At 35.2% G+C, this 17,263-nt stretch overlaps 1 protein-coding gene across 1 annotated transcript in view; it reads left to right on the top strand.

Moving 5' to 3' along the window:
* The window catches only part of LOC136038787 (myotubularin-related protein 13-like), a gene marked incomplete in the record, with an annotated part of 128,046 nt that overhangs the window by 25,654 nt on the left and 85,129 nt on the right, over positions 1 to 17,263 (top strand). The window contains 6 exon segments of the mRNA XM_065722164.1: positions 3,149 to 3,349; positions 7,182 to 7,363; positions 8,037 to 8,352; positions 10,958 to 11,293; positions 13,799 to 14,071; positions 16,340 to 16,632. Coding sequence (XP_065578236.1) covers positions 3,149 to 3,349; positions 7,182 to 7,363; positions 8,037 to 8,352; positions 10,958 to 11,293; positions 13,799 to 14,071; positions 16,340 to 16,632 — 1,601 coding nt within the window.

Genomic DNA, 17,263 nt, shown 5'->3' with positions numbered 1-17,263 from the left:
GGGTGCTAAAATAGGCTTGAAAATTAATGTTAAGAAGACTAAGTCACTAAGGTTAGGAATAAGTGAAGATGAACAGGTGACCTTAGGTAACAAAAAGATTGATCAGGTTGGGAGCTTCAGTTACCTTGGTAGTATTATTAGTAAAGATGGTGGGAGCAGTGAAGATGTTAAAAGTAGAATAGCTAAAGCTCAGGGTGTTTTTTCACAGTTAAAAAAAGTTTGGAAGAATAGAAAGATAAGCCTACAAACCAAGATTAGAATATTGGAAGCTACAGTGATGACAGTGGTCAAATATGGCTCTGAAGCATGGACACTCCGAAAAGCAGATGAAAATTTACTAGATGTTTTCCAGAGAAATTGCCTACGGATTGTTCTGGGTACCCGGCTGACTGACCGTATTTCAAACAGTAGGTTGTACGAAAAGTGTGGTTCAATCCCGCTTTCTGGGGCTATAATGAAAGAAAGGTTGAGATGGCTGGGCCACGTTCTACGGATGAAGGATGACAGATTACCGAAGATTGTCCTTTTTGGCCAACCGTCTGGGGCTACACGGAAAGCAGGTCGTCCTTGTCTGGGTTGGGAGGATGTCATAAATAAGGATTTAAAGGAAATGGGAACTTCCTGGGAGGGTGTAAAGAGGGAGGCTTTAAATAGATTAGGTTGGAGGAGGAGCGTGCGTAGCTGTGTTGGCCTCAGGCGGCTTGGTGCTGCAGTGAGTTATTAGTAGTAGTAGTAGTAGTAGTACTAAATGATGACGTTAGAAACTTGGCCTACGGCAAAAGGGTCAACTTTTGAATTAAGACAGATAGATTTTTGGTTTGACGGCGGTCGATAGCTCTTGATGAGCTGATCAAAGCATAGGTCATCCATTTTTTGGTAGAAAAATTCCTTCATCAGATATATCCGTTTGAAAGATTAAAGGGATTGACAACTACAGTAGTAAGGTACATACTGAAACCAAAAATAGGCTTTACCAATTGTGAGACATATAGGGGAGTTTTAAGCTACAATCGGCTGTTTAGTTCATTATCATCTTCGGTAATGAGGGGTTTGCAACTTTTGCTATCAACTCACGCCGGAAATACCCCTCCCCCTCGTGGAAACAAATTCCGGAAGACCCCCCCCCACCCCATTTGAAATTTGCTCCTGCTGAATATTCCCCCCGCGGAAAAATCCTCAAGAAAATTTCAACCCAGCGGAAAATTTCCTCAGAACATCCCCACATGTAATTTTGAAGCGGCGAGGTAAGACAAATAAAAAGAATTTCGTTCAACTGAGCCTTGTTTCGTTCTTCTACAATCACTAGTTTGATATGATCACCCCTGGAAAAAAAAAATGAAAAAACAAACAAACACAAAACAAAACAAATAAACACGCACTTGTGATCGTTTTGTCTTGAAACCACGCTAAATTCCATATGTTTGTATATGTCAGGAGGAAGAAGTTTCTACAGTTTGGTTTTCTAACCGGATCTTATGGTATGATTTTCATTAATCCCGTGAGAATTTTTCGGGGTGTTTCTTCCACTTTTCGGAAACTGGTTGAATTTTTTCAGCTTGTAGCTTTTAATGGATATTATTAAACTTATTAAACAGCATATACCTGTAATCACCATAAAAAGTCGAATTTTAAATAGTTTTGTTCTGTTTTTTAGAATTTCGGTTACTATTGAGCCGCGTTGCTCCTTTCTTACAGTTCATTACCTTAAATTGTGTGATTTCTTCACATAGCTTGTCTCTAATCATGAATATTAGTAATGACAGCTGTGTATGAAAGCTATGTGTTGATAAGGAAACCATTTTGTCTATTTACTTTCACTTGCAGCTAGACCAGCGTTGACCTGGATCTGGTATCTGAAACCCAGATGTTTCATTGGAATTTGCTCAACCGTAGGTTTTCTAAACTCAAGGCAAAGGAGACCATTGAGGTCGCTTTTTATTTCGCCCCTTGGTTAAAGAAAAAACACGTTTTAAGGCTCGTCTTTGATCATATAACTTAGCATAACTTGTCTCTAATAATAATAAGAGGGGATCGTAGCACAACTCAGTTGTGCTTGTGGTACGACCAGGCGTTTTCCATATCACTTCACGATTTATGGTGATTTCTTTAACCATAAGCTCCCCCGTCTTGTGGCAAAGGGGAACATCGAGATTCCCGTATATTAGGGCCTTGTTAAATAAAAATGTTTTTTTTTAGATTCGTCTCTGACCGTTTAACTGCTAATAGCTCTTCTCGTTCGGAGCCCCTTGAATCCAGTACTGTTCGCAGTAAAGGTTTTGCTACATTTAGGACTAGATTCAGTTTAAACCCAAGCTCAACTGATTTCACTCAGTTAAGGCTGGCCACTTAGAACGTTCTTCCGGAAATTTTGATTGGCTCCCACCTTCAAGGTTACGGCTGATCGACTAATTTTGGCTTATTTCGGATTGGCGGATTTGGGTATTTAAATGAGCATTAAAACTTGATCGATAGCATCAGGTAATATATAGTTTCAGAGTAAGCTGAATGCGAGTGTTCATGAAATCTCAGTATGAAATGGATGTTAAAAATAAAATTAGATTCAACAGTGTAAAAAAACGGAAACCTTGAATTCAGCTCCCCTTCTAAAGAGTCCCCTTAACATTGAAGAAAGTCCTGAGATGAAATCCGGTATTTTCCATGGATAATTCATGGCTCGTGAAATCCGAAACTCAACGAGGTTAGGTTATGTTATTAGAAACAGCGTTGTTTCCTTGTGGGATGCTCTTCCGAATAGTATTAGAGCGGCTGGAAACTTATTTTGTTCAATAGGAAGTCAGAAAAAAATTATTGAAAAGGTGGCTAAATTTTGTATTCCTGGGAGGAAGTGAAGCGAGGTGGAGATGGAGATAGGCTGTGATAAGGGAAGAACAATTTCTACCAATTTTATTTAAAAAATTACCTTTTTAACTATCCTCTATTTTTTAAAGAACATCAATTTTTTTATTAATTGTAATTTTAAGTTTAAAAGGGGTTAGAAGATACAACCTTCCACTGGTTTTTCGTCTTGTATATGGTTGTTCAGTTTTCAAGAAGTGTTTCTTAGCGAAGTAAAATAAAAATGTCAGTCTAAAATCTTCTAAGACTAAAAATTCTTAAAAAGTACTTTTTTTGTGTTTTTCCTTTTTAGGCTGCATTTTTGGGTGAAAGGGGACTTGTTGACTGTGATTTTACCAACAGGCTGCTGGAATGTATGTCTTTCTCTACATTTGTTGCTGAAAGAGGGCCTCCGTGGCGAATTTGTGACTTGTGGGATGATCTCTACGCAGCACTGCCAGATAAACTCCAGTTAGAGTCTCATGATACTAAGCTACAAATTGTCCATATACAGGTAGGGTAGCTTCTCCATTCTGTATACTAAATGAATCCCAGTAAATTCTATCGCTTGCCGAATGTGCGGTGTTGGTGGTCAGTTTATATATTTCTGTGTATTTAGTTGCTTTACAAAATATACCATGTGCTTAATTATTGGTTTAAGTCATTGGAACGTTTGTATGGAACGTTATGGAACGTATATGGAACAATTTGTATGGAACGTTATAGTCTACAACAAAAAACTATGAAAAATTGCCCAAGTATATCTATCCTTCCAGAGGTAGACGTTTTGGCTAGTCACTGGGGAAAGTTGACCTCAGCTCTCCCGACAGAAATGAGATTTTCTATAAGTTATCTTTAATTACCCAATCTATTCATCCTTGAGGACTTTCATTGTTTTATTCCATCTTTTTTGTAGGTAGGGGATATTCCCTCTCCTGATATTTGTCCAGATGAACCCCATAAAAATTTAAAAGTAACCGCCTACAAAGGCTTATTTTTAATCGTAAACATTCCAGTTAGGAACATAAAAAAAATAGTAACTGACCAGCGAAAATAATTAACAGTAAATTGGACAGCACTTATATTTTTTTTTTAAATTTAACTAATCTTGAATTAAAGAGGTTTTTGAAAGTTAGGCAGTTCCTTCCTAGCTTGACGAAGATATAAAAACCTGCGTAAAAGGTACACCATTCAAGCTTTGGAAATAGAAAAGGAGGTTAAAACAAGAAACAAATAAGCCAACTTACCAAAAATAAGCAATCTTTGAAATGTATTTTTTCAAGTTGTATTATAGCCATTAATTTGCAAAATTGCTCACAATATATTGTATGCTGTAGCAGAATGTTTTTTTAGGCTGCAGAGAACTATACATTTAGAGTGTCCAATAAACAACGTCCAGAAAAATCGAGTTTTGGAGGGGATGGGGGTGGGAATTTCAGCCCACAAAAACAATAAAATATATGTATAAATATAGAAGAAATATGTTGAGAATGCTATATTTTAAAGTCAGTATATTATAAATGTAAAGTATAATAAGCTTAAGATCCAAACATATGATGCTGACGGTAGTGAAGAAGTCTTTTAGTGAAGAAGTCTCACAACCAAAAAATTATTGTGGGATACTCGGACTAAAATTGAATTAAAAAGAACAACTTTTTACGCAAAAGGAGTTTTCAGAGAAAAGTAAAGAAAATCAGTTTTCAGAGAAAAGTAAAGTAATTGAAAATAATTCAAATTTAAAACAACCTGAAATTAATGTGAATAGATAAATAAAACCTAAAACTAACAGAAACTTACTGAATAAACAGTTAATTCAAACTTACAACTAGAAACAGAGATTACTGTTAATAAGGATAGAACTACCGCCCTTCTAAAACCTCCAGGTTTTAGGGACTGCCAGCGCCTTATTGAAACGATTTGGAGTTCAAGTTGTGTGTTTCTGTTAGTCATAACAGGGAAAACAAGGGCAAAATAGTGTCACCAGGCTATTCGGTCGTACGAACTAGAGCTACCATAAATAAGGGAGGTACCTCTAATGGCTTGGTTGGCATCACGTTTTACTGAAAGCGCTGTGTATTTTGAACAGTGCGGTTATATTTACCAAAATATTGACTCAAACCACAGCAAAAAAGAAAACGATGATAACTATTAAGATTGTTGGAAGAACGTATCAAAGTAAATGGATTGTTTAAGAAGTAATTAAATTGACCCCTGGAAGTTTAAACAATTTTTTATTTTTGGTGTTGGAATTATGGAAGAAAAACTGTTTGAGTTTTGTATTGTATTCAGTCAATCACAAATCTTTCCTATAAAGCTGTAATAGCCTCTTCTTTGTAGTGTGATATTTTTGTTGTTTTGTTGTTGTCAATTTTATAACGAATAAAAGACACACTGCTCAAACTATAAATTATTTTAAGTAAACCACAAACCGCGTTCTGGCCCTTGAAAGTTTTAGGGAGACAATAATTCTACTATTTTTTGGGGTTTCTTCTATTCATTCATAGTAATTTACTGCTTGTTCTTGATTTTAATATGGATTCTTTAATTTTGCGTGAAAAAGTCCTTTCTTGAAAATTTTTGTAATTTCTTTCTGTCTATTTTTTATTGACCTAGTTTTATTACTGGTCAATTGTAAGACCGCTAGTAAAGTTTTTTATATATTTTTTTTTATTAAAAATTAAAATACTGGTCTGTAACTTAAATTTTGGGCAAAACTTTAATATTTGGTCAAAATGTTCCATCATCAATGTTTTGATCTATAATTTCTGACTAATGTTTTCACTGTATGTTTAGTTTAATGGGGAGGAGAATTTTCGTTTGACATGTCGTTTGAATCTCAAATTCGAATTGTGTTAAAATAGTTCGTTCAAATTTTGAATTGAGATTCTTGCAATTCTTGGCCTTCTGTACGGCCGAAGCCATCATTGAATATACATGTCTAAATCCATCATTTTATTGTAAAAATATATTTTTTGTATCATATCTTATTGTAATCGTCTTTTCTCTTTTGTTTAAAGAAATCTGTGTCAAGTATAAAAAGAAATAGTTCTGTTTTGTCGTCTTAATAATAATAATAATAAAAAAGAATATCCGACGTCACAAATCATTACAACCAGATTCATCTCTTTAATCTTTTTGTCTTAAGGGAGCATACTTGCCTCTTTGCATGTCCCGAAATTTTCAAGTCAGTCAGTGAAAATTTTCTTGTATAGTATTTTCACTTGACATAACAACTTTAAATTTTTGTATTTTTGGGATAGAGGCTGTTGGTCTTTTTTTTTCCTTTTCCCAGGGAAGCCATTTTTTCCCTTTTTTGGCGTTGTAGTCTTCTTGGCTCATGGAATAAAGGACAGAATTTCTAATTCCTTTTTGTAAAAAATATTTTTGGCCCTTTTTGATTTACTCCTCCCGATCCCCATTTTTAAGCTAGGCATTTTTTGGCCTGGGGTGTTACAGCTGCAAATTTCAAATTGATCAAGGATATCAAGATTTTTAGCCGATTATCAGAAACCCTTGTACTGTCCCCACTCCATACAAATTTTTTTGTCCTCTTGGATCAGGTTATGATCCCTCTTAAGTTTCAAGCCGATCAGAAAAAAAATTGACCCTACTTTGTCCCCATTTTCAGAAGAATAAACGTGCCCCCAAACTAGAGTTTGTTTCTGCATTAAGTTCCACTTTGCCAAGGGACTTGCAGCTTTAAACTTTAGTATTTTCAAAAAGAAGAGTCTGGTGGCCTTTTCTTTCCCTTTTTTGAGGCAGCCATTTTTTTTGTTTATGTATTTTTAGTCTTCTTGGCCCAGGGACTAAAAAACAGAAATTTCAAGCTGACCAGAAAGGAAATTTTTGGTGTCTTTTCAAATTCATTTTTCGGGAGACCCATGCCCCCAAGCAACTTTTTTTTTACGTCAGGCATTTTTTGGCCCAGGGAATTACTACTGCAAGTTCCTAACTGATCTGAGATAAAACAGTTTTTTCTCCATTATCCGACCCTTTAGCACCATCCTCCTGCAGACAAAAATAGTCTGTGCTCTTGACCCAGGGAATAGCCCTTGAAAATTTCAAACAAGTCGAAAAAAAAATATTTGCTCTTTTTGGGTCACAATCTTGAAAATTTTCTTGTAGATAGGGGTCCAAGGCAATAAGGGAAAGTTCCAAAATATTTGACTCGAGAGATAACTAATACTAAAATATATATAGAATTCCTACCTGTTTCCTCTGTACCACCTGGAAATTTGGCCTTCAAAATTCGGATGAGTCTTCATCCCACAGATATAATAGATATTTAATTTAAATATTGAAAATGTTTATTAATCCGTTATTCAAGCACTGGTTTCCTCATTTAGGATTTAGCCCATCAGCTTTTGATGAATGAAAATCCAGCATCGTCAAACTTTGTCGCTAAAGTTCCCAAGCCCACAGAAGGAGCTTTCACTCGAATACATCAACCAATATTTCCTTTACTGGACTCTTTAAAGGTTCAGGAGCTTATTAATGAAGGGATATCGCAATGGAATGTCAAATGTCTGTAAGTATCTTAGACTTGATTAGTGTTTAGTCATTATTATGCTAATTTTGCAATTCCAATTTTACCATATTGTTGAACTACCGTTGCTGAAAACTCACTACAGCAACAGCTGCCAAGGCTAACACAGCTGCACACGCTCTTCCTCCACCCAAACATCTCATAATTTCACACTTTACCCCCCCTCCCAAGAAGTCCCAATTTCCTTTAAATCCTTTGTCATGACGTCATACCACCCAGTTCGAGGACGACTTTTTTTTCCTTTTTTTTGGCCCCAAATGGATGCCCAAGAAGAACAATTTTTGGCAGTCATCCTTCTTCCGCAAAACATTTTCTATTCATCTTAACGTTTCTTTCATTTAGCCATAGAATGTGGGTAAAACCCGATATTTCTTACAGCTTGTTGTTTGACATGCTATCAGTCAAGCGGGTACTTAAAAACATTCGTACACAATTCCTCTGGAAAACAAAAATTAACAAACATTATTTCGGCCATCAAAGTGCCCACGTTTCAGTGCCATATTTGACTAATGTCATTGCTGTAGCTTCTAATGTTCTCATTTTTGGTTCGGAAGCTTAATTTTCCATTCTTCCAAACTTTTTTCAACTTGTTTCTATTCAAACAGCAGGTTGTACACAAAAATTAAAATTTTGTATTCGTCTTTTTATTTTTAAGGCAATTCACTGGGAAGCCACTGATATCAAAATTTGTTCCTATTGGCCCTGACATTTCAGTCCTTCAACCATCTCGCCATTTGTTTTCAAATTCGGCCCGAAGACTCGAAGTTTTACGTACATGCGTCACATATATATTTGAGAATAAGATTGCAGATGCACGAAAGATCTTTCCAGCTGTTTTAAGAGCCCTGCAGACAAAAGATGCTAGATTGGCTCTCTGCTCAGAACTATCACAACACGTGTTCTCTACCAAAGCTGTTTTGGAACCTGCACAGTTTGATATGGTCATCAGACTAATGAATAGAGCGCTAACGGTTTGTGCTTTTTTTTCTTTTTTTTTAATTCAAATTTTGAAACAAACTGATTTAGCAATTTGTTTTCAATTTGGAAGATATTTTAGATATATTGAACGACTTTGCTGCAACATATATGAATAAGTTTCTTCGAAGTTTTGTCTTAGGTAAAGTGTTCTGACAGATACTGTTTTGCTGAGATAAAAGGAATATGTGCCTACTTGAAACATTTTCTATGTTGAGATTTTCTGTGACATATAGGATAAAAACTTGGTAAATCACGATTTATGCAAACTTTACCAGTCTTTTTCTTGATTTACCAAGTAAGCATTGCGCTTTTAGTGACTATGCAGGCGTCAATGAATAAAGAAAAAAGGTAGTTCTTGTTCACTATATCAATACATCTCGAACTTTTATTATGGTATTTTTAAGGTGTGAAATGTGAAAAAAAGAACACCATTCTGACCTGTGTAATTCATGTTTTTCTAACAAACCTTAGGAACGATCTGGTAGACGCATTGATACGGAAAATAAAAGTTAATTTTTTTCTACATATATTCATGCATGCAAACGGGCTGTTTTGGGTACCCGGCTGACTGACCGTATTTCAAACAGTAGATTGTACGAAAAGTGAGGTTCAATCTTGGTTCTAAGGCTATAATGAGAGAAAGGTTGAGATGGCTAGGGCACGTTCTGCGGATGAAGGATGACAGATTGCCGAAGGTTGTCCTTTTTGGCCAACCATCTTGGGCTAAACGGAAAGCAAGTCGTCAACAAGTGGACGGGGAGGATGTCTAAGGGAAATCGAAACTTTCTGGGAGGGTGTAAAATGGCAATCTCTCCAAAATCTACCCAACCTCAAGTCTTTTTTCTACCAAAAATGTCATTTAAAGGGCTGTGAGCGTTTTGGTTACAAATCTGCATTTCCTTGACTGGACGGTAATTTTTCCTTACCAAATTATTTTTACCTCTTTAAAACTATCATATATATCCCTGGACGACTAGATTGATCTATCGTAAATATTAGGATAAGTTGTGTATTGTGAATTGTATAATTCCCAAGACAATAAATAACATTATTGAACACCCTGTAGAACATGCTTTAATGGTCAATGAGTTTTGTTTTGTTTTTGATGTTTCTTGTCAACTGAAAGTACGAGTAAATGCCACAACATTTTGCCACCACCTTTCACCTTGGCTATAACATTTGGGATTATATCTATTATATCTGTTCATTTCATTATAACATTATACATTTAGGGCTAAAATAATCTGTATAAAATGTAAAATGAAATAATAAAAATCAGCAAAATAATCACCAAAAAGATAGAATGAACTGAGCGTCGTTATTCTTGTATGAGGGTTCTGGCATTGATGAGCATGGTGTTGCTCGCCGGATATTACCTCTTGCCACATCATTTTACCACCGCCTTTCACCTGGGCTATAACATTTGGGATTATTTGTGTCTTATTTGTTCATTTTATTATAACATTATGCATTTAGTGTTATAATAATCTGGATGAAATTTAAAATGAAATAATAAAAATCAACAAACTAATCATCAATAAGATAGAATGAACTAAGCGTCGTTATTCTTGTAGGAGGGTTCTGTCATTGATGGGCATGGTATTGCTCACCGGATATTACCTCTTGCCACAACATTTTGCCATAACATTATGCATTTAGGTTATAATATTCTGCATAAAATGGAAAATGAAATAAAAAAATCCACAAACTAATCATCAATAAGATAGAATGAACTAAGCGTCGTTATTCTTGTAGGAGGGTTCTGTCATTGATGAGCATGGTATTGCTCGCCGGATATTACCTCTTGCCACAACATTTTGCCATAACATTATGCATTTAGGTTATAATATTCTGCATGAAATGGAAAATGAAATAAAAAAATCCACAAACTAATCACCAATAAGATAGAATGAACTAAGCCTTGTTATTCTTGTTGGAGGGTTCTGCCATTGATGATCACATTATTGCTCGTCGGATGTTATCTGTCGCCACAACATTTTCCCATCGCCTTTCCCCTGAGCTGTAACAATTGGGATTATATCTTTTATGTCTGTTCATTATGCATTGGGGCTATAATAATATGTATAAAATGTAAAATGAAATAATCAAAATCAACAAAATGATCACCAATTAGACAGAATGAACTAAGCGTCGTTATTCTTGTAGGTGGGTTCTGCCATTTATGAGCTTAGTATGGCTCGCCGGATGTTACCTCTTGCCATAACATATTGCCACCGCCTTTCACCTGGGCTATAACATTTGGGATTATATGTGTTATATCTGTTCATTTTATTATAACATTATGCATTTAGGGTTATAATAATCTGCATAAAATGCAAAATAAAATACAAAAAATCAACAAAATAATCATCGTGAGGATGGTGTTGCTCGCTGGATGTTACCACTCACCACATCGTTTTGCCGCCATCTTTCACCTGGGTTATAACATTTGGGATTAAATCTGTTATTTCTGTTCATTTTATTAGACATTATGCATTTAGGGTTATAATAATAATCTGTATAAAATGAAATAATAAAAAAAAATCAACAAAATAATCATAAATAAGATAAGTGAACTAAGCCTTGTTATTCTTGTAGGAGGGTTCTGCCATTGATGAGCATGGTGTTGCTCGCCGTATGTTACCACTCGCCACATCATTTTGCCGCCGTCTTTCACCTGGTGTTATGCAATTTGCTTTTACTTGTATTCAAGAACATGAAGTTTGGAAAAATTCACAGTTTTGGGAGGCAGCATTTTATTCAGACGTTCAAAATGATTTGAGATCGTTCTATGTTGAAAAGAACTTGGAAAATATTCCCGTAAGCCCGTCAAGAGAGGTTGTACTCAGAGAAAGAGAAAAAGTTAAGAGACAAGATGCAACGATGCTGGAATTAGCTGGAATGCAGCTAAGTGTTATGCAGAATATATCTGACGTGAGTTAAATACTTACTCTTGGAATTTGAAAAAATGTGCATTTGTGTAATTTTTAAGCTTTTTGCTGAAGCAGTTTTCTTTTTGACCACTTAGGTGGAAAAAATCTGCTTAAAATGTGCAAAGGATAAAGTCAAGGATACAAAGAATAAAGATCCTCTAGAGCCGTGATTCCCAACTTGGGGCGCAGGCCCTACCGGTGGGGTATGGTAATATTTTGGTTGGTCATGGGCAGAACATACACCCTTCGGGTAACTGTACTTCAGAGCCTTAATTAAAAAAAGAAGACGTGTGGGTGACGTTACATTCATATGTCTCTAAAGAGCAAAAAAGATACATGATATTATTGCAATGACGCCATACATTATAAAATGCGGTGTATTCATACAGTATTTTTCATTAGTATACATTCTGCCTAGAGGGCGGCCCAGAAAACGATACCAAGTTAATGCCTTTTAAGCTTTTTTTCAGGTTAATCCATTTAAAATTTTTAAATGCACAATTTGAACGTTACGAGGGGACATCAAGATTTTAAAAAAGCCTAGGTGATGCATACCCCAAAATTGGTTGGAAACCCCTGCCCTAGAGCCATCGCTTGATCCATAGGACCGTTGATTTGAAGTTTCCGTTTGTGGGTCTTTTTTTTACAGGAACAAATAGTAAGCCTGTCGCCCAGCCTTGCTGCAGCGGGATCGATCCCTGGGCCTCTTATTGGCAAACAGAGCATCACTCCACTGTACTACCACCCATTTTAGTCGACAGCGCAGTAAATTATGATTGTAAATTTATTATAAATTATGGTTGTCTGTGCCTGGGATCCTGAAACATTTATGTCTCAATCGTAGCCGGCCCCCCTACCTGTTTCATTAAGTAAATATCCTTCTAGAAATGCAACCATCTGACAAAATCTGCTGGAGTAAAACAATCTTTGTTACTTCTTAATTCAGCCGTCTTCGACCATCGACTTATTTGTACTTACTTGTGCTTGAGAGGTGATACAGGCTCTTCAACCCCTCCCCCCCAGAAAAAAGATAAAGCAAATGCAAAGACGGAATCAACGGTAAAATCAACTTAATCAATTGCGGAATTTACTGGTACAAAAATGCCTGTGTATGGGGTTGATGGTAGTTGCTAATATGTTCTTCTTTTTTCAAGAGTGTTTTTGTAATCTATATGGATAGTTTGTGAAGCATACATTTTTCTTCTCTTTTTTTTGATGTTGGTTTTTATGTTCTCGAAAACTGTTGTTGTAACTACTGTACTTGTTGCTTATCATGCGCATTAGATTCTATTGGCTTTGGTTTCTAGCTGTGACGCCAATTCTAGAAAGCTTAGGGGTGAAGGATATTTCTTTCGAAGTATAGGGGAGGTGTGCAATCTTATTGGTTTCTTTCAATGAGAATACTAAAAAAGGCATTTTCAATGTAAACACTTATAAAGGTATTCTCAAAATCTAGGGGTCATGGGAATATCCCCCTCACCGATTTACCATGACTACTCCATGACGCCACTGGTGTCTAGGCTACCTTTGTTTGGGGCAAGGGAAAGAAGAAGTTCATTTAAGCCTGAAAATCGTCAAAGATGTGCAATCTTTGTCTTTTCTTAATTCGTTTAACTCGTATAACTTAGTTCCAAATATAATTCTATATTAAATGTAAGAAAGGAAAATGATATAAAAACTAAATTACTAAGCCGGAGCTATAAGAGACATAAAAAAGATAAAAACCTGTAGTGAATGCTCGTTTGCGAAGACCGGAGAAATAGTACTTTACCCCCGTCCCAATAAAAGATTCATGATCCCCTTTCAACCATCATTCTCCCCTCCCACAAAAAAAATCTTGCAAAGTTTCAACTCTAATCCCTACTGTGAGATAAAACAGCGTAACCAAACTACATATAACATTTTTTGTTATGTAGGAAAAGCTACTGATGATACTCGCTTGCCTTCAAGCCTCAGGCACAAAACAGAAAAAAATAAGAAACGTAAACTCCCTCTAATTATCGATAATCAACTGATAGTAAGATATACAGAAGCAAACAGACCAAACTCAACTAATGTGCCAAATACCAAAGTTAATAACGAATCGCAGAGCAGTCTATGGGTTGTTCAACATTCGAGTTTATATCTTTTGCAGTGCTAATAGAATAAAAACCACTGTATCCTTTTTTTTTACTTTTCTGTATTCTGTTTTTATTTTCTATTGTGCTATTTATTTTTTTTGTGATGTTTTATTTTCTATTGTGCTATTATTTTCTATTGTCCTATTTTCTATATCCATTATTTTATGTTGTACTATTTTAATTTCTATTGCATAATTTCATTTTCTATAGTGCTATTTTCTATTTCTATTATTTTCTATTGTGCTATTATTTTCTATTGTGTCATTTTATATTTCTATTATTTTCTATTGTGCTGCCTCATTTTCTATTGAGCTATTATTTTCTTCGCGAATCAGTCGTCAAAAAAAAGAAAAGAAGTTGTGTTCTAGTTAGTGTTCTTCTTTCAGAGAGAACGAGATGGACTTGCTCAAAGTGAAGAAGCAACTGTGTATAGTCAAGCAATACACTATGCTAATCGTATGGTCTCCCTCCTTGTCCCCTTAGAATCGAATAGTGTTGCAAAAAAGCATATATCTAGCGATATTGATAGTGTTACAGACAGCGTTTCCAATAGCAACCCCGAATCAGAACATTCAGAAATTGAATCAGGGTTTGAAGAATCCCTTCCAACGGATACTAGTGTCACTGTTTCTAGAACTATTTCTCGCTTTATTGATAAGGTTTGAATTTAATTTTTCCTTTCCCTGCTCAATGCCAAAATTTGTTTTGATGACATCTACAAATATAAAATTTTTGGTCAATGATCATTATCCTCCCACACGAGGCAAATATGGAAGAAGGAGGAACTTTATGATTCTCCCCCTACCCCTTCAGTTTCGTGATTTTTCTGTTTTCCCTACAATTTCTTATATTTCTTTAACTGCGCTTTTGACGTTTTTTAATCTTTTCCTTCCTCCTCCAATTGAAGAAAAAACCTGTTGAAAATTCTGTTTCATATCTATTTTGTTATGAAGTTGTTTGATTCATTTTTTGAAAAGTGATCCTCCCCCTCCCCAAAGTCAATTTATAGGGTTAATCTGGCCTAGGTTCTGTGAATTTTCCTCTGTCTTAACTTCTATCATAAAATCGTTACTAAACTATCAAATGTGATTGAAAACTGAAACAGCCACGCTGTTTGTATATGTAAATGAATAATGACAAGTTGACAAAATAACATAAAAAATTGTCAAAATGACAAAACAAAGTATGTAGCAACATTTAACTACCACTAAAAAACTGTGCAATGATCAATCAATCAGGGAAAAAATACGCCTATCAATGTAAAACCGCCAGTGTAGGAGAATTATTTTCTAAAAAAAAAGTTACTGGGTATTAAAAACATTAAAAAAATGTTAAGCGAAGCAAGGTAAATCTCCAAGGTTTTCTAATCTCCCTATGAAGACCCTAAAAATCACAAAACAAGTGAAAAACAATCTAAAATACTTATTTTTCTGACTCCTAAAGGTTATTTTGCTGTATTTATTCTCTAAGATGTTTAAATACTTCAGTTTGTTCACCGAATCCTGTTTTTGCAACCCTTCTTCCAGTTTTTCTTCCTTATTTATTTAAGTTAAATTTCTGAAATATGTAAACTTTATCTTGATACAGGGACGTATCCAGGATTTTTGTTTAGTGGTGGGGGAGGGTGTGTGATTTTTCTTCGGGTATCAAAAAAAATTTATATACATTTTGTTACATTTTGTAAGTCAAACAAAAATTTCGGAGGGGGTTCAAACGCTACCCCCCTGGATACGGCCTTGCCTGGAAATAATTAGAAAATATCTGGAAATTTCTATTTTCTGGAATAGATATACATACATTTCAAAATGTTTGCCGACCCTATTGAATATATTATTATTTTTTGATAATGTCGCCTCTTCATTCCTCCAATTCTATATCCATGAAAAAAGTTATAAGCAAAAGTTTTCCTTCAACGCCAAAAAATGAATACTTTTAGAAACATAGGTTAAAAGCGAAGTTTTGAAAGCCGGTTAAATATACTGCTTAGGTTACTAGCACGCCGCAAGTTCCATAACTTTTGCAATTTCTTTGTCTTAGTTTTTGCAACTTTTGCAAAGATTCATTAAGCTTTATAGATTATAAACCTTGCGAGGGTAGAAAACGATAATGGATGCCTGTTTTTACTGTACTGAAAGTTGAAGATGCATTTGAATTATCTTTATTTTCCACCTTAAGGTGGTTGCGAACAAATAAACACTAATCAACATTAGCCCATGTTTAGAGGTTCTTGGCCATGTTTAGCGGTTCTTGACTTCGTCTAAACGGGTGTATAAAGATATCTAGCGCATATGCAAATGGAAGTTTCTTTTTTTGTTAAAAGCTTATGAGAATATGCTATCAATCACGGCTCATGAGAAAGATACGACATCCCCTATGGTTTCAGGGAATTTTAATCTGTTATCAAGGCTTAGTGGCTCGCTTGTCATGATATTACCTTGGCCCAAATTGTTAATAATATTCTGTCAAAACAAAATGTAAATGAATAACGAAAAACTGGATTCTGTCTTTGTTCTCACAAGTTTTTAATTGGCCTATTGTTTTGCCATTTTTCTATTTGCTTACGTTGATTTCAATTTTATTTGTTTTCAACTCCTAACTTATTTACTTTTTGTCCAATGATTTAAGAAAAACTATTGAAAGTTCTGTCTTTGAGCTTCTCCTATGGGGGTATGGAGGTAATATAAAGTGTAGAAAGAAATATAAGAATAATAAAAAAAACTATAAATATGAAAGAATACAAACGTTGCAAAACGTTGTAAAAACAAACGTTGGAAAAAAAGTGGAACAAGAATATTTACTTACCAACTTCATAAATTGCAGTCTGCCCTCGATGGCAAAGAGCTATTCTAGGAGCAATAGTCCATTGATTCCGTTTTTCCTAATTATACTATTGTGATAAACGTTGAAAATTCTATGATCACCCTTAGGTTTGTACCCACGGAGAAGTAACAGAATCACACCTTCGTGCTCTTCATCAAATGATATCAGGAGTGGTGGCAATGCACATCGAGTCTCTTGAAGCTGTTCATCGCGAAGCATCAAAACTGCCACCCATCCAGAAGTCTAAAATCGTTTATCCCACTTTGTTGCAAGGAGAGGAGATAATGTTCGAACCATTAAGGGTCTATCTACTTCCAGACGGAAGAGAAGATGGTACTGGACAGTTTGGGGGGCCTCTTCTTCTCCCATCCCAAGGAGCCATTTTTCTTACCAACTATCGGTTAGTTGCATTTTTGTTTTATAATTGAAATGCTATATTATCAATCTGATCGTGTAAACTTGAATAACTATTAGTTTTATTGTTGATTCTGGGCAGCGTTGCTTTTAGGATGTCCTTTTGGAATGTATTTTATTCTCTTGTCTTTTTAGGGGGGGGTGAGGGGGTCTAAAATTTTTAAGGGGCCCTTGTAAAATTTTAAAACTATTTGTCATATTTTTTTATAACCCCTTCCCCTGCTACGCTTCTGCCTGTAATTTATAGCTATTTTTTATCTCTAGTTTGAATGCGTACCTCTTGATACTATCATCTTTGCCTTTTGCGAGAAAACTACTGAAGATAATAGGGTACTTCTCTGAAGACATTGACGATTTGCCAGGAAAAATTAACAAAAATGTTGGATGGAATCCAAATGGAGGAAAACTTCATAGAAATGGAAATATTAACAAAAATCTATTTACTTTAACCGATGAAAACGTTAATTGGATGAAATCCAAATGTATAGAAACATGATGGACGCGGAAAAATTAAAAGAAATCCATTTACTTTAATATATGAGAACATTCATTGGACAGAAACCTTATCACGAAAACAATGTAAACGTGGAAAAATTAACAAAATCTCACGTACTTTA

This window comes from Artemia franciscana, chromosome 18, assembly GCF_032884065.1.
Source record: "Artemia franciscana chromosome 18, ASM3288406v1, whole genome shotgun sequence".
Taxonomy (NCBI): Eukaryota; Metazoa; Arthropoda; class Branchiopoda; order Anostraca; family Artemiidae; genus Artemia; species Artemia franciscana.
The sequence above is the reverse complement of the archived record's forward strand: the minus strand, read 5'-3'. Positions and strand labels throughout refer to the sequence as shown.